The 18,589-nt window shown below is 42.4% G+C and overlaps 1 protein-coding gene across 4 annotated transcripts in view; it reads right to left on the reverse strand.

Moving 5' to 3' along the window:
- Positions 1–16,739: 16,739 nt before the first annotated feature.
- FYN (FYN proto-oncogene, Src family tyrosine kinase) overlaps positions 16,740–18,589 on the reverse strand; it is a 182,424-nt gene continuing 180,574 nt past the window's right edge. For 2 of the 4 annotated variants that reach the window (XM_040428888.1, XM_040428887.1), the window contains exon 14: positions 16,742–18,359. In XM_040428888.1, the coding sequence (XP_040284822.1) occupies positions 18,151–18,359 (209 nt within the window). In that variant the 3' untranslated portion in view covers positions 16,742–18,150. Of the gene's footprint in view, positions 18,360–18,589 lie in introns of all 4 variants that reach the window. The other 2 variants (XM_040428890.1, XM_040428889.1) reach the window with 2 other exon arrangements.

Consider the following 18,589-nt stretch of genomic DNA (forward strand, 5'->3'; position numbering starts at 1 on the left):
CTCTATCTGCTGTTCAGCTTGTTACACCTGCTGCACCTGAGCTATTCAGCTATGCTGTTCTAACCGCTCCAGCTCTGCTTAATCACTAACTCAGCGTTGCTTCATCTGACTCTGCTGTTCTTCTTCCATCCAGCGACAGCTCGCTCCACCTGCCTGTATCCCCAGTGCTAGCACTGGGGCGTTCTGGCCTGCTCGGCCAGCTGCCACTTAACCGGGACCACTCTTCAGGTAGCTACCTGGTGTCTCCCCTGCAGGCACAGCGGGTCCACAACCGTTGGAGCGTTACAGTGGTGAAATTCTTTATGTGACACAGGAATTCCTTGGAAAAATTTATGGGTGATTGTACACCTCCTTTTGCGGAATGGACCGAATTACTTAGTGGCCAAATTCTTTATGGGACACAGGATTTCTATAATCCTTTTCTTGGTGAAATTTTCTATTTAAAAAAATGTTTTCTTTGGGAAAATTGATGGGTGTTTGTAGGCCTCCTTTTGCGGTATGAACTGAATTACGTTGTCGTGGGTCCAGCAGTAAACATAATGAAGACGCTGATGACAGCACACAAGCAGACTTTACCTTTACCATCTATTCACAATTAAATCAAGCACCTCACTAAGTTGAAAACATTCATGTGTTTTATCTGCTCCATCTGCATTCGATCTCCACAGCACACAAGACATGACAGGAGAGCCTCTGCTTTGGAGTCCAAGACCAGTTTCTTAAGATCAGGAGTACCATCAGAATTGTGCGTAAAAATCTTGCTCCCTGTGCAAAGCTCAGCCAGTTTCATAGGTACAAATCTGCTAATAGATGCCCTTTAACTAGAGATGAGCGAATTTCTCAAAAATTCGATTCGCGGGTTAGACAAATTTTTGGGGAAAAATTTGATTCGATCCGAATAAATTTGCGGCAATTATGTTAAAAAACTGCTATTTCCTAGTTGCAGAGAGCCTTTATAGTGGTGTAGAACACTGTGCCTTGCAGTAACACGCATAGGGAGTCTGCTGTAGTAGTGAAATAATACTGTGAGTCCGTATCACATGCAAATGACAGGCGTTGCACTTAGAATCACTGCACACTTCCGTTATTTGGGCAGTAACGGGGCCAAACCTGACCAAATAACTCATGTATGAACTAAGCCTTAGTCAATGTTAGCACCAAGAAGAAGCGCACTCCTTTCATACCGTCATCAGCTGATTCCACATAGATGTCTACAGAACCTGTTCTATTAAAGAGGACCTTTCATCAGTCCAAACATTGTGAACTAAGTATCATGACATATACAGCGGCGCCCAGGGATCTCACTGCACTTACTATTATCCCTGGGCGCCACTCCGTTCTCCTGCTATGCCCTCCGGTATGTTCGGGGACTTGGTTATAGTAGGCGGAGACTTAGTTATAGTAGGCGGAGTCTGCCCTTGTTCTGCTGGGCGTCTCCTTCTCCTAGGCTGTAGTGCTGGCCAATCGCATCGCAGATCTCACAGCCTGGGAGAAAAAACCTCCCAGGCTGTGAGCTCTGCGCTGCGATTGGCCAGTGCTACAGCCTAGGAGAAGGAGACGCCCAGCAGAACAAGGGCAGACTCCGCCTACTATAACCAAGTCCCCTAAGTCTCCGCCTACTATAACTATATAGACATCTCTAGTTAAAGGGCATCTATTAGCAGATTTGTACCTATGAAACTGGCTGAGCAGTTACATGTGCACTTGGCAGCTGAAGACATCTGTGTTGGTCCCATGTTCATATGTGCCCACATTGCTGAAAAAAATTAGGTTTTAATATATGAAAATGAGCCTCTAGGAGCTGGGGTGTTGCCATTACACTTGGAGGCTCTGCTTTCTCTGCAACTGCCACAGCCTCTCCACTTTGATTAACAGTGCCAGGCAGGAAAAACATCATCACGTCCAGGGCCGGCCTTAGCTGTTCAGGCACCCTGTGCGAGCTAACCTTGTGGCGCCCCCCCCAAACACCCCAGTATGATAAATATTGGTGGCGCAGTGCGCCCCCCCAACACCCCAGTATAATAAACATTGGTGGCGCAGTGCGCCCCCCCAAAATAATAAACATTGGTGGCGCAGTGCGCCCCCCCAACACCCCAGTATGATAAACATTGGTGGCGCAGTGCGCCCCCCCAACACCCCAGTATAATAAACATTGGTGGCGCAGTGCGCCCCCCCCCAATATAATAAACATTGGTGGCGCAGTGCGCCCCCCCAACACCCCAGTATAATAAACATTGGTGGCGCAGTGCGCCCCCCCCAATATAATAAACATTGGTGGCGCAGTGCGCCCCCCCAACACCCCAGTATGATAAACATTGGTGGCGCAGTGCGCCCCCCCCAACACCCCAGTATGATAAACATTGGTGGCGCAGTGCGCCCCCCCAACACCCCAGTATAATAAACATTGGTGGCGCAGTGGCAGTGCGCCCCCCCAACACCCCAGTATGATAAACATTGGTGGCGCAGTGCACCCCCCCAACACCCCAGTATGATAAACATTGGTGGCGCAGTGCGCCCCCCCAACACCCCAGTATGATAAACATTGGTGGCGCAGTGCGCCCCCCCAATATAATAAACATTGGTGGCGCCGTGCGCCCCCCCAACACCCCAGTATAATAAACATTGGTGGCGCAGTGCGCCCCCCCAATATAATAAACATTGGTGGCGCAGTGCGCCCCCCCAACACCCCAGTATGATAAACATTGGTGGCGCAGTGCGCCCCCCCCAACACCCCAGTATGATAAACATTGGTGGCGCAGTGCGCCCCCCCCAACACCCCAGTATAATAAACATTGGTGGCGCAGTGGCAGTGCGCCCCCCCAACACCCCAGTATGATAAACATTGGTGGCGCAGTGCACCCCCCCAACACCCCAGTATGATAAACATTGGTGGCGCAGTGCGCCCCCCCAACACCCCAGTATGATAAACATTGGTGGCGCAGTGCGCCCCCCCAACACCCCAGTATAATAAACATTGGTGGCGCAGTGGCCCCCCCAATATAATAAACATTGGTGGTGCAGTGCGCCCCCCCAACACCCCAGTATAATAAACATTGGTGGCGCAGTGCGCCCCCCCCAATATAATAAACATTGGTGGCGCAATATAATAAACATTGGTGGTGCAGTGCGCCCCCCCCTCAATATAATAAACATTGGTGGCGCAGTGGGCAGTGCCAATGAGGGTTAAAAAATAAAAAAATTATTAACTTACCTCCTCCAATTGATCGTCTCCTGTTCTTTCTTCAGGACCTGTGGTGACGTCACTGTGCTCATCACATGATCCATCACCATAGTAATGGACCATGTGATGAGCTCAGTGACGTCACCACAGGTCCTGAAGAAAGAACAGGAGACCGGCAGCTACGCGATCAACTGGAGGAGGTGAGTTAATTTTTTTAATTATTTTTTAACCCTCATTGGCACTTCCCACTGAGCCACCAATGTTTCTTATACTGGGGTGTTGGGGGCGCACTGTGCCACCAACGTTTCTTATACAAATACAGGAGGCGGGTGCCGGAATCAAATAGCCGACACCCGACCTTTGTGACAGGGAGCTGCGATCAGCGGCAGTTAACCCCTCAGGTACCGCACCTTAAGGGTTAACTCAACTGCTGCAGCTGATCGCAGCTCCCTGTCACAGAGGTCGGGTGCCGGCTATTTGATTCCAGCACCCGCCTCCTGTATTTGTATTACAGGTCAGTTATCTTCATTGGTGGCGCAGCCCCTCCCCTCCTCCTCCCGTCTCTCTTCTTATTGGCAGCGGCGGGGGCAGCAGGCAGGTCAGACACAGGGGAGGGGGAGATGGAGGGGGCGCCCCGAGGTAGAACACAAGTGCAGCCTCGTCTGCCGCATATTACATTGCGAGCTGTCGGCCGCCCAGCGCCCCTGTTGCTATGGCGCCCTGTGCGGCCGCACAGCCCGCACACCCTAAAGGCCGGCCCTGATCACGTCTTGTCATTTCAATCAAAGTGGAGAGGGCACAGCAGTTGCAGAGAGAACAGGGCCTCTGGGTGGATCAGCAATGACCACGTGGCTTCTAGAGGCCCATTTGCATATAATAAAGCATCATTCTCAGTAATGAAGGCACATATGAACATGGGACCAACACAGATATAAACAGCAGAAAAAAGTTCCAGCACTATTGAAGATTCTATTGCTTTGTCTTTATATTCGGTAACAAATTACATCATATGGACACCATCTCACACACCTACACATTGACGCGTTTCGCACTATACCGTTCTTAGTCGTAACTGTGTGCACTGCCTGACCCTTGGGTTTAAATAGATCCATTCCCCCTGAAAAGGAGGGGGAGGGGAACCACACCCCCAGGGCGAACCAAAGCACTTACTCTGTCCTGTTCTACACCCATTATCTACATTTGACATCATATTAAAAAACAACACCTATAAATCCCACAAAAATTTGAAATGTGAGGTACAAAATACAAAAACACCTATCTAGGACAAGGTCACATCATAAGATCACTTCATACTTTCCAGATCGGAACCTTGATCATGTGCAGTTTTGCCTAGATGCCTTCAGCTGCCAAGTGCACATGTAAAAGGCTACTTTCACACTCGCGTTTGGTGCGGATCCGTCATGGATCTGCACAGATGGATCCGTTCAGATAATACAAACATCTGCATCCGTTCAGAACGGATCCGTTTGTATTATCTGTAACGTAGCCAAGAAGGATCGGTCTTGAACACCATTGAAAGTCAATGAAGGATGGATCCGTTTTCTGTTGTGCCAGATTGTGTCGTAGAAAACGGATCCGTCCCCATTGACATACATTGTGTGTCAGAACGGATCAGTTTGGCTCAGTTTCGTCAGACGGACACCAAAACGCTGCAAGTAGCGTTTTGGTGTCCACCTCCAAAGCGGAATGGAGACGGACTGGAGGCAAACTGATGCATTCTGAGCGGAACCTTTTCCATTCAGAATGCATTAGGGCAAAATTGATCCGTTTTGGACCGCTTGTGAGAGCCCTGAACGGATCTCACAAACGGAAAGCCAAAACGCCAGTGTGAAAGTAGCCTAACAGGTCAGCCAGTTTTAAAGGTACAAATATATATATATACAGTATATACAGTCAGGTCTATAAATTTTGGGACATCGACACAATTCTAACATTTTTGGCTCTATACACCACCACAATGGACTTGAAATGAAACAAACAAGATGTGCTTTAACTGCAGACTGTCAGCTTTAATTTGAGGGTATTAACATCCAAATCAGGTAAATGGTGTAGGAATTACAACAGTTTGCATATGTGCCTCCCACTTGTTAAGGGACCAAAAGTAATGGGACAGAATAATAATCATAAATCAAACTTTCACTTTTTAATACTTGGCTGCAAATCCTTTGCAGTCAATTACAACCTGAACACATAGACATCACCAGACGCTGGGTTTCATCCCTGGTGATGCTCTGCCAGGTCTCTACTGCAACTGTCTTCAGTTCCTGCTTGTTCTTGGGGCATTTTCCCTTCAGTTTTGTCTTCAGCAAGTGAAATGCATGCTCAATCGAATTCAGGTCGGGTGATTGACTTGGCCATTGCATAACATTCCACTTCTTTCCCTTTAAAAACTCTTTGGTTGCTTTTGCAGTATGCTTTGGGTCATTGTCCATCTGCACTGTGAAGCGCCATGCAATGAGTTCTGAAGTATTTGGCTGAATATGAGCAGATAATATTGCTCATATTATTGCTTTTGTCAGTAGTCACATCATCAATAAATACAAGAGAACCAGTTCCATTGGCAGCCATACATGCCCACACGATGACACTACCACCACCATGCTTCACTGATGAGGTGGTATGCTTAGGATCATGAGCAGTTCCTTTCCTTCTCCATACTCTTCTCTTCCCATCACTCTGGTACAAGTTGATCTTGGTCTCATCTGTCCATAGGATGTTGTTCCAGAACTGTGAAGGCTTTTTAGATGTCGTTTGGCAAACTCTAATCTGGCCTTCCTGTTTTTGAGGCTCACCAATGGTTTACATCTTGTGGTGGACCCTCTGTATTCACTCTGGTGAAGTCTTCTCTTGATTGTGGACTTTGACACACATACACCTACCTCCTGGAGAGTATTCTTGATCTGGCCAACTGTTGTGAAGGGTGTTTTCTTCACCAGGGAAAGAACTCTTCGGTCATCCACCACAGTTGTTTTCCATGGTCTTCCGGGTCTTTTGTTGTTGCTGAGCTCACCGTTGTGTTCCTTCTTTTTAAGAATGTTCCAAACAGTTGCTTTGGCCACGCCTAATGTTTTTGCTATCTCTCTGATGGGTTTGTTTTGTTTTTCCATCCTAATGATGGCTTGCTTCACTGATAGTGACAGCTCTTTGGATCTCATCCTGAGAGTTGACAGCAACAGATTCCAAATGCAAATAGCACACTTGAAATGAACTTGACCTTTTATCTGCTCATTGTAATTGGGATAATGAGGGAATAACGCACACCTGGCCATGAAACAGCTGAGAAGCCAATTGTCCCATTACTTTTGGTTCCTTAACAAGTGGGAGGCGCATATGCAAACTGTTGTAATTCCTACAACGTTCACCTGATTTGGATGTAAATACCCTCAAATTAAAGCTGACAGTCTGCAGTTAAAGCACATCTTGTTCGTTTCTCTTCAAATCCATTGTGGTGGTGTATAGAGCCAAAAATGTTAGAATTGTGTCGATGTCCCAATATTTATGGACCTGACTGTATATATTTTATTATTATTATTTGGGCAAATTTGGACCTTAAAATGGACATAAATATTTTTTTTGCTAATATTTAAAGGGATATTCCAGCTGCGCATGCTGTAAAAATAATAATAATAATATAATATATACAGTTGTGTTCAAAATTATTCAACCCCCACTGAAATTGAGTGTTTTGGCCAGTTTGACATTGATTTTGATCATTTCAGTCATCTTGTTTACAATTAAATCAAAGAGGCACTTGTAAGTCAGACAAATATAACATAACATTTATAATGAAATAACCACAAATGTCTTTTCTGTGCTCACATCATTATCAGTTTTATTCAACCCCCAAGTGACATTCAATCTTAGTACTTACTACAACATCCTTTTCTAGTTATAACAGCTTTTAAACATGAAGCATAGCTTGACACAAGTGTCTTGCAGCGATCTACGGGTATCTTTGCCCATTCTTCATGGGCAAAAGCCTCCAGTTCAGTCACATTCTTAGGCTTGCGCGCTGCAACTGCTTTCTTTAAGTCCCACCAGAGGTTCTCAATCGGATTTAAGTCTGGTGACTGCGATGGCCACTTCAAAATGTTCCAGCCTTTAATCTGCAACCATGCTCTAGTGGACTTGGAGGTATGCTTGGGATCATTGTCCTGTTGAAAGGTCCAACGTCTCCCAAGCCTCAGGTTTGTGACGGACTGCATCACATTTTCATCCAATATCTCCTGGTACTGAAGAGAATTCATGGTACCTTGCACACGCTGAAGCTTCCCTGTACCTGTAGAAGCAAAACAGCCCCAAAGCATGATTGACCCCCCGCCATGCTTCACAGTAGGCAAGGTGTTCTTTTCTTCATAGGCCTTGTTCTTCCTCCTCCAAACATAGCGTTGATCCATGGGCCCAAACAGTTCTTATTTTGTTTCATCAGTCCACAGAACACTATCCCAAAACTTTTGTGGTTTGTCCACATGACTTTTGGCATACTGCAGTCGACTCTTCTTATTCTTTGGAGACAGCAAGGGGATGTGCCTGGGAGTTCTGGCATGGAGGCCTTCATTACGTAGTGTGCGCCTTATTGTCTGAGCTGAAACTTCAGTACCCACATCTGACAAATCTTTTTTCAGTTCCTCAGCAGTCACACGGGGACTTTTCTCCACTTTGCGCTTCAGGTAGCGCACAGCAGTCGAAGTCAGCATCTTCTTTCTGCCACGACCAGGTAGCGTTTCAACAGTGCCCTTTGCCTTGAATTTGCGAATGATGCTTCCTATGGTGTCTCTTGGTATGTTTAACATCTTTGCAATCTTCTTATAACCATTGCCCTTCCTGTGAAGAGAAATCACCTCTTCTCTTGTCTTCCTGGACCATTCTCTTGACTTCACCATGTTTGTAAACACACCAGTAAATGTCTAGAAGGAGCTGAGTATCACAGTCCTTTTAAATCTGCCTAATTGGTGCTTATTATGCTTGATTGCTGCTCCTTGACATCCATAGGTGTTTTCAATACCTGATCGAAAACACTTGAATGAACCTCTGTTCTTAAGAGTGGTAGTCTTTAAGGGGTTGAATAATTGTGTCAATGAATAAATCACAAAAAAAACATTTAATACTGTATTACAAAAACAATTGATGTCATTTTAGTTGCATTTGGTTCTTTACAAAGTCCTTGTAAGATTTCATTCTGAACACAATTACAAATGTACACTAAATTCCCTAAAACCCTTTACAGCATTGGGGGTTGAATAATTTTGAACACAACTGTGTATATATATATATATATATATATATATATATATATATATATACAGTTGCAAGAAAAAGTATGTGAACCCTTTGGAATGATATGGATTTCTGCACATACATACATACAAAAAACAGGTCAATAGCTTCTCCCAATCCGGAGATATGAGTGGTTCCAGCTGGAAAGAAATTAATTTGATCCTTGCCTTTAAGTTTATCCTCAAATTCTAGGAACTTATGGGGTATACACTGGATGGGGTGGCTCTTTATTCTTATATGATATATATATATTTTCATAACTGTTGTGTAATACCTGATGAAGAGACTATATTAAATTGATGAGGAAGGTTGAATAAGTAAAAAATATTTTTTTCTAATTTTATGTTGTCTAAACCTGGAGTGCGTCTTATAGTCTGTTGCATCTTATAGTATGAAAATACAGTATTTTGAAAAATTAATAAATTTGGTGATCTCTAGTTTCTAAGACCTTGTTGATCATCCTCATCATTGAAAAACTAGTGGCTGAGGACATGAATTACCATTTTTATGTTAAAAATCATTCATCACAATGCACAGGGATGTGGGAAACAGTATTAAAATTGTTCAAGAGACAGAAGAGGAAAAAGAGGCTGGTGAGGTGGAGAACACCAACGAGTAAGATGTGACCAAGAACATCAACAATACTATAGCTTCCAGTTGACTCTCCATGAGTAGCAGTACCATCAGATTTCATAACCAATGCTATCCATACCATGCCTTGTAAATTATGCTCAGGGGTTAGAGGAAGATGAATGCCCTTTTGAAGATCCATAAAAGAGTTTAAAAATATATTTTGTTGGGAGAAAAGTAAGAGTGGATCCCAGGCCTATGAAAATGCCCTGTCCTAGTAGCACAGGACTGTAGGAATTGACAGAAAACAAGGAAACGGAACTGTCATAACATACGCCCCTTTTGGCTCCAAGTCGAAAATACTATTAACCAGGTATGCTCTCCACAACATCCATTGGTATTGGACCCTAAACTAGTACTACTCTGGTGCCCAAACCAAAACTTTACCCCGTCAAAATCTAATTTACCCACGATGCTACTCACAGCAGCGAGACTACTTGTTCCGCTGAAATGGAAATCAGATAGACCCCCGTCTCAAGCGGAATGGTTGGATAAGGTGGATCAGGTATACCACCTAGAAGAGTTAGCGGCCTGGGAAATGGGAAACCGCCAGAAATTCCTAAAAGTCTAGCAACCCTGGAGGCTTTTTCGTGGCTTTGCTTGATCATCCGAGCTTTCCAACTCTCTTGCAATAACCTCCCCCCCCTCCTCTTGCCTCCTTACATGTTCCCTATATGTCAATCCACATGTTGTCTGCTGTTTATCCTTGTCTACGTGTCAGTGTGATTCATAGATACACCTTTTTGCCCATATTAGAAGCCTGACAACTGTTTGGTTCCTAACGTCCTTTTTGGTTATATGATTTTATATAAGTCTGTATTTCAAACAAGTGTTAATATGTACATGCGTATTGTTTGATGATGTGTTTACTCAAACATTACCTGTACTTGTGAAGAAGCATTTTATTCCTCCTTGTAACTTTCTGCTGATGTTTAATAAAAAGAAAATTGGCAAAGAAAACAAGGAAACTCACAAAGACTGAGTACATGTGTGGTAACTAGTTAAGGCTACTTTCACACTAGCGGCAAGACGGATCCGACAGGCTGTTCACCCTGTCGGATTCGACCTTCCGCTATTTCACCGTGCCGCCGCTCCTTCCCCATTGACTATAATGGGGACGGGGGCGGAGCTCCGGTGCAGCACGGCAGTGCACGGTGAAAGGCCGCCGGACTAAAAGTACTGCATGTCCGACTTTTTAGTCCGGCGCCTCTCAGCGCGAACTGCCGTGCTGCGCCGGAGCTCCGCCCCCATTCCCATTATAGTAAATGGGGAAGGTGCGGCAGTCCGGCGAAAGGATGGATCCGAAAGGGTGAACAGCCTGTCGGCTCCATCCTGCCGCTAGTGTGAAAGTAGCCTTAGTAGCTTCCACATTTCTCTAGAGATTTGTAGGAGTTCTAGGGGTCTGTGCATGTTTCATATTCATATCTACCCTTTTGAATGCACAAAATATGGTGTAGATAGTGCTAGATGCACTTGTATTGTGTAATGGCACAGAATCATATTAATCCCATACATGACTTAAGTTGTGATCTACTTGATGGGTGGTCTAAAGCTCAAGATAATCTGGTACCGATTATGACATCATAGTATGATTGGCCATAATGGAGCTGTTAGTAGGCAGTTATGTCACAATTATGGCAGAAAGTATACATAGAGCTGATCAGCTGATATGAATTATGAAGGCAGACATGATTTCCGATTTGTGCTGTAGTTTTAAATTAATTTATTTTTTTGTGTTCACTATATTTTCTCTGATCTTTACAGCCATGGAGGGCAACTCTCTATACATTTTATTATTATACAAGTTGTATACGGCTTTGTTCACACTTGCATTAGGGTTTCCGTTTTTCTGATCTGTCAGAACAGAAAAAAAAAAAAAAAATACGCTTTATGGTGACCATCAGTTGTGCTCAGTTTTCATCAGTTTTTGTAATTTCTGTCAGGTTTGAGTTATTTTTGACGGAAGAAAAAATACAGCAGGCAGGACTTTTCCTACCGTCAAAAATAATATTTGACGGGACTGACAAAAACTGAGTAGGGATGAGTGAATTTCATATTTTGAAGTTCGTGTGCAGGTTCGTGTTGTGGTATTTACTGAATTGCGTTACCACGGACCATAACGCAATTCCATGACGGAATGCCTGTAGAGAGGAGAGGACTCCAGCATAACGTAAACCAGACAGATCCGTTATGCAGCCCATAGACTTCTATTATGACGGAATGAATAACGGAATGCCTCTTAAGGCATTCCGTCATGGAATTGCGTTATGGTCCGTGATAACAGAATCCATAAAGCAATTCAGTAAATATCACAACACGAACCCGCACGAACTTCAAAATATGAAATGCGCTCATCCCTAAAACTGAGTACAATTGATGCCTATTCAAACAGATAGGGATTAAAATGGATCCGTTTTTGTTATTTTTTTTTCCAGTTTTTCTGACGGATAAAAAGAATGGAAACCTCGGTGCAAGTGTGAACACAGCTTTACCTTATAGAGAAGAATAACCCTTTATATGAAATGTTTATTGTACTTAAATGCAAGTTTTAAACTACACTGTATAGGCTTGATTTTAGAGGTACCTGTATATTGACTGTGTCATATGCCTATTGTTATCTATTCAAGCTGGTTTCTTATTGCTATCTCACAAGCATATCATTCTTCATGTTGCTAGGGAGATGGCCTTGATTCAGAGGGAAACATTGTACTGTCTGACAATAAGTCTTATGTCTACTGGGAAACGGTTTTGTGGCAGATATGAAAGACAATGTAAGCTTCCTCATCAAAGCACCATATGTCTAATCAAAGCATTAACATGTATAACTGGCACTCAGGGCTTAGACTGCATACAGTTTTTTTTACTATGATACTTTAGCCTGGCACTGGGAAGATTTTAGGCTACCTGCATACATTGCGTATTTGTATGCAGAAAATCCTCATGAAATCCACACCAAAACCACATAAAATCCGCACTGTTTATTGCAGATTTACACGACGCGGTATTGCACAAACTATTGACATGCTGTGGATTGTAAAATCCTTACAACAAGTCAATTTCCGCAAGTAAAAAATATGCAAATTGTAAATGAGATTTGAAAGGTGGATGGCATAGGAAAACTGGATTAACATTTCTAAACAGTTTAGACCTGTTGCACACTTCTCGCCATGTTTGCCAGGTTGCGGCCGGATCTCCGCCGGTCACCTTTGTAGAGAATGGGGCTGGCGGGTGGCAGGCAGCATCTAGCAGTGCCGGATCCAGACATCTCCGGCAGGCTGCTCCCATGTGGAACAGCCTGCCGGAGATATAAACATACGGTAAGTGTGAAACTTTCCTTAAAGATGTGCCATGTATTTCAATAGTGTGAATCTGTGACAGAAAAAACAGGGTGAGGCAAAAGTCTGGACATACCTTTTTAACTGGTGTAATTTGTAGAAAATTTGTTTTCCAATGTGTGAAAGTATTAATTAGGTGTATTATTTGGTGGATAAAACATTTTCGACAGCCACAGCCTAGTAGGGACAGTTGCCTTATGTGTTCAAATTAAATCTACATTACCCCTTTTTATTAAATATGAACTTGTACACTATGTATATGCTCACTGACCAGCATGGCCAGTGCTGACACTTAGCCTTCCCTCCCGGCACGCTGACTAATGAACCAGCCGCCGGGAGCAATGCCTGACTGGTCAGTGAGAATATACATAGTGTACAAGTTCATATTTAATAAAAAGGGGTAATGTAGATTTAATTTTAACACATAAAGGCTCCTATCCCTACCAGGCTGTGAGGGAGCAGGGCAGGCAGAGGCCCGCAGCTCCCGCACAGCCCGTCTCTCCTATGCTAATAGAAGACGGATGGACCTTAGTGATGCTCATTTGAAAGAGCGCTGCTAAGGGACATTTCAGCCCCAGTTTTCTACCACAAATAAACGTTTTCCCTAAATAAAGTATATTACAAAAATGTTCCCTGTCACTGTCCCTACACATTGGAAAAAAAAAATTATAAAAAATTAAATGGCAGTTACTCTTTAACCCCTTAAGGACTCGGCCCTATTTCACCTTAAGGACTTGGCCATTTTTTGCAAATCTGACCATTGTCACTTTAAGTGCTGATAACTTTAAAACGCTTTGACTTATCCAGGCCGTTCTGAGATTGTTTTTTCGTCACATATTGTACTTCATGACACAGTAAAATGAAGTCAAAAAAAATTTTTTTTTTGCTCAAAATAATACCTAATTTACCAAAAAATTTGAAAGATTTGCAAATTTCAAAGTTTCAGTTTCTCTACTTCTGTAATACATAGTAATATCCCCAAAAATTGTGATGACTTTACATTCCCCATATGTCTACTTCATGTTTGAATTGTTTTGGGAATGATATTTTATTTTTGGGGGATGTTATAAGGCTTAGAAGTTTAGAAGCAAATCTTGAAATTTTTCAGAAATTTACAAAAACTCAATTTTTAGGGACCAGTTCAGGTCTGAAGTCACTTTGCGAGGCTTACATAATAGAAACCACCCAAAAACTACACCCCTCAAGGTATTCAAAACTGATTTTACAAACTTCGTTAACCCTTTAGGTGTTGCACAAGAGTTATTGGCAAATGGGGATGAAATTTGAGAATTTCATTTTTTTGCCTAATTTTCCATTTTAACCCATTTTTTCCACTAACAAAGCAAGGGTTAACAGCCAAACAAGACTGTATCTTTATTGCCCTGACTCTGCCGTTTACAGAAACACCCCATATGTGGCCGTAAACTACTGTACAGCCACACAGCGGGGCGTAGAGTGAAAGGTGCGCCGTTTGGTTTTTGGAAGACAGATTTTGCTGGACTGGTTTTTTGACACCATGTCCCATTTGAAGCCCCCCTGATGCACCCCTAGAGTAGAAACTCCATAAAAGTGACCCCATCTAAGAAACTACACCCCTCAAGGTATTCAAAACTGATTTTACAAACTTTGTTAACCCTTTAGGTGTTGCACAAGATTTAATGGAAAATAGAGATACAATTTCAAAATTTCACTTTTTTGGCAGATTTTCCATTTTAATATTTTTTTTCCAGTTACAAAGCAAGGGTTAACAGCCAAACAAAACTCATTATTTATGGCCCTGATTCTGTAGTTTACAGAAACACCCCATATGTGGTCGTAAACCGCTGTACGGGCACACGGCAGGGCGCAGAAGGAAAGGAATGCCATACGGTTTTTGGAAGGCAGGTTTTGCTGGACTGTTTTTGTCCCATTTGAAGCCCCCCTGATGCACCCCTAGAGTAGAAACTCCAGAAAAGTGACCCCATTTTGGAAACTACAGGATAGGGTGGCAGTATTGTTGGTACTAGTTTAGGGTACATATGATTTTGGGTCGCTCTCTATTACACTTTTTATGCGGCAAGGTAACAAGAATTAGCTTTTTTGGCACCGTTTTTTTTTTTTGTTATTTACAACATTCATCTGACAGGTTAGATCATGTGGTAATTTCATAGAGTAGGTTGTCACGGACGCGGCGATACCTAATATGTATACAATTTTTTTAATTTATGTAAGTTTTACCCAATGATTTCATTTTTAAAACAAAAAAAAAGTTTTTGTGTCTCCATAGTCTAAGAGCCATAATTTTTTCAGTTTTTGGGCGATTATCTTAAGTAGGGTCTCATTTTTTGCGGGATGAGATGATGGTTTGATTTGCACTATTTTGGGGTGCATATGACTTTTTGATCGCTTGCTATTACACTTTTTGTGACGTAAGATGACAAAAAATTGCTTTTTTTACACCGTTTTTATTTTTATTTTATTACGGTGGTCACCTGAGGGGTTAGTTCATGTGATATTTTTATAGAGCCGGTCGATACGGACGCGGCGATACCTAATATGTATACTTTTTTTTTAATTTATGTAAGTTCTACACAATGATTTCATTTTTGAAACCAAAAAAATCATGTTTTAGTGTTTCCATAGTCTAAGAGCCATAATTTTTTCAGTTTTTGGGCGATTATCTTAAGTAGGGTCTCATTTTTTGCGGGATGAGATGACGATTTGATTGTTACAATTTTGCCGTACATGCGACTTTTTTGATCACTTTTATTACCTTTTTTGGGAAGTAAGGTGGGCAAAATTTTAATTTCATCATAGTTTTTTATTTTTTATTTTTATGGCGTTCACCGTTCGGGTAAAGTAACATGACCGTTTTATAGATCAGGTCGTTACGGACGCGGCGATATCAAACATGTGTAGGGAATTTAATTTTTTTCATTTTTAATCAGTGATAAATGTGTTTTTTGATTTTTTTACTTTTTTTTCACTTTTTTTACTTTTTTTTTGACCCAGACCCACTTGGTTCTTTAAGATCCAGTGGGTCTGATGTCTGTATAATACAGTACAAAACAATATATATTGTACTGTACTGTATTTTACTTACACTGAACAGATCTCTGCCTTCAGCACAGATCTGTTCAGCACCATGGACAGCAGGACGCCTGAGCAGGCGTCCTGTTGCCATGGGAACCTTCCCCGTCTGCTCAGAACTTCGCAGACGGGGAAGGGTGAGCACAGGGCTGCGGGGGGCTGTCTGGGGGCTCTCTCCCTCTCCATCGGGGGGCTGCAAAGGCACAGCAGCCCCCCGATCGGAGAGGGAGGGAGCTCCCTGAGCTGTTAACCTTTTCCATACAGCGGTCCGTACGGACCGCTGTATGGAAAGGGTTAAACGGCTGACATCGCATCACCGATGTCAGCCGTTTATACCAGGGTGTCAGCAATGTGCTGGCACCCTGGTATACCCACTCTACACCAACGATTATTCAATAGGAGGCGGGCGGGGGATCGCGATCCCGCCTGCCGCACCGCCCGCCTCCCGCACCGCCCCCACCGCCCGCAACCCCCCCCCTGCACCTCCCACCGGGCTAAAATCGTTCAGAGGTGCAGGGGGGGTGATAAATATATATTTTTGCCACAGTAAAGTTTCTGATCGCTGCGGTCAGGGACCGCAGCGATCAGAAACTGCAGAAAGCGCAACAAACCGCAGGTCTGAATTGACCTGCGGTTTGTTGCGATCGCCGACATGGGGGGGTCACGGGACCCCCCCGCGCATTTAGCCGAGGTGCCTGCTCAATGATTTGAGCAGGCACCAGGTTCCGATCACTGCCAGCCGCACGGCAGTGATCAGAACAACACATGACGTACCGGTACGTCATGGGTCCTTAAGGACTCGGGAAACATGCCGTACCGGTACGTCATGCGTCCTTAAGGGGTTAAACGACCCCAAAGAAAAAAGATAAAGCGAGCTTGTCGTACATTTAAAGTCTCTTGTGTATGCGGGAAAAAAACGCAATATGGCTCACCTGAAATGGTGAATCCTACAGATTGTTTCCTCCGCCAAATAATGCAGCCTCCCTTCCAATTAATACTTTCAAACACTGGAAGTCAATTTTCTACAAATTACACCAGTTAAAAGGGTGTGTCCAGACTTTTGCCTACATCTGACCATCAGTAATTTCGGCAGTACTTTACCACTGTCTACTATAAAACTAGAGCTTTGGCAGAGATTTTAGTATAATAGACAAAAATGATGTGATCATTTCATGACTAGAAGAAGAAACAAGCCAACAAAGTAAGATTTGTTTTATTTCCCTACCTCGCATTAAGATACCGATTTTTACCTTAGAGTGGTGTGACAGTCTCCCAGATTTTTTAATAATTCTGTTCTGGGCAGAGGAATAATAACAAAATAATGATGCAAAATGTTCATATTTAATTACTAAATTAATAAAGTTAAACAGTATTCCATGAAAAAATGTAAAGAAATGATAATAGGAAATTAGTTAAGACCTTAAATTGATAACATGATGTAAAAACCAAATGGAAAAGTCAGTTGTTCAATAAACAGAATAAATCTAAGAATGATACAAAGAAACACTGTTTTTGTGCATTCCCCATGAAATGTATAGTGCATAGTAATTCCATTGGAGAACGTCTCAAGACAAGTAGAAATAAGTTTTATCAGCTTTTTTACATTGGTAAATACTACATAGAAAAGATGAACAATCTGCTTATGTACTCCTGGGTGGTCTTCAGATTGGCAAAGGTTACACAGTTGTGTATTGCAAGTGAAAAATAGAGAGAAGTTAAAGGTTTTAAAAAATTAAGAAAAAAATAACATTTTGTAGGTAGCTATTGTGACAGATGAATTTCCCAGAAGCCACATTTATACTAATTAGATGGATGTAGAATATAGACAATAAATGTATTAGTCATTAAACTGGCATCTTTGTGGCACTGCTGTGCCGCCATTTACCACCGCCACCGTCATACCGCATGTTGACAAGGTATGAGCGTATCCAGTTTACACTATGATTTGGATCAATCTCTTGAAACCAAGATGCAATATAAGCAATATAAAATTGCATTCTTCTAGGATCCCGCATTCAGAAACCTGTGAAATGTTTCTTTGTAATTGGCATTAATGACCCAGACAGGACCCCCCCCCCCCCACTCCTTGCGGTCAGTATGTATGGCTGTATGTATGTACCAGATGTACTGCATGGTGGTATGTATGTACAGCTTGCATTATTTATAGGTACATGTACAAAAAGCAAAACTAAAGCATCTACATATTAAATAAAAAGCCATAGAAGTGTATGAGGGCACTTTGAAAAGTAATACTTGTGTAGACTCAAAGGGAAACGCGTTAAAAATGCATGAATTCTTATTTTTAAAAAAACTCTAATATTGGGAATTGGCACAGAGTTAATATTTACAATAAACAGAGGTTTTGCAGTTTACATAACATCAATACAATGCATCTTTCAAGTCTTTGCTTGAGAAGTTTTGCCTTTTTTTCCTTTCCCCCATAGTTTTACTGTTTTCAAAAGAGAACATTCAGATTATTATAATTGGCCATGGAAAAAAAAAGTTTTCTTGAAGTTCTGAGCTTCACGCCTACGTGCAACCCACACTGGAAGAAAGAGCTCCTTGTTAAAGGCAGTCATTAAACTGGAAGCAAATTCTAGGATTTCAACCTGGAAATGGCTTGGTGCAGGCAGAACTTTACAGGTTGTCTCCGGGTTGGTACTGGGGCTCAGTGGCAGTGAAGTAGTCTTCCAGGAAACCTTGAAGATATTCAAAAGTTGGGCGCTCCTCTGGGTCTTTTTTCCAGCAGTTAAGCATGAGCTCATGCAGAGAATTAGGACAGTCCTGTGGACAAGGCATCCTGTAGCCACGTTCCACTTGTTCCAAAACTTCTCGGTTATTCATACCTGGAGACAAATAAGAGAAAATAGTATGTTTCAAGACACAATAAATATATAATATATATCTAAAAAAAAGTTAGGACGCTGTGTAAAATAAAATGCAACTTAAAACAATGCAATGATTTGCAAATCTCATAGACCCATATACTTTATTCACAATAGATCATAGAACACATATCAGATGTTGAAAGTGAGACATTTTACCATTTTTCATTTTTTTTTTTTTTTTTACTAAT

The sequence above is a fragment of the Bufo bufo genome, chromosome 4 (genome assembly GCF_905171765.1).
Source record: "Bufo bufo chromosome 4, aBufBuf1.1, whole genome shotgun sequence".
Taxonomy (NCBI): Eukaryota; Metazoa; Chordata; class Amphibia; order Anura; family Bufonidae; genus Bufo; species Bufo bufo.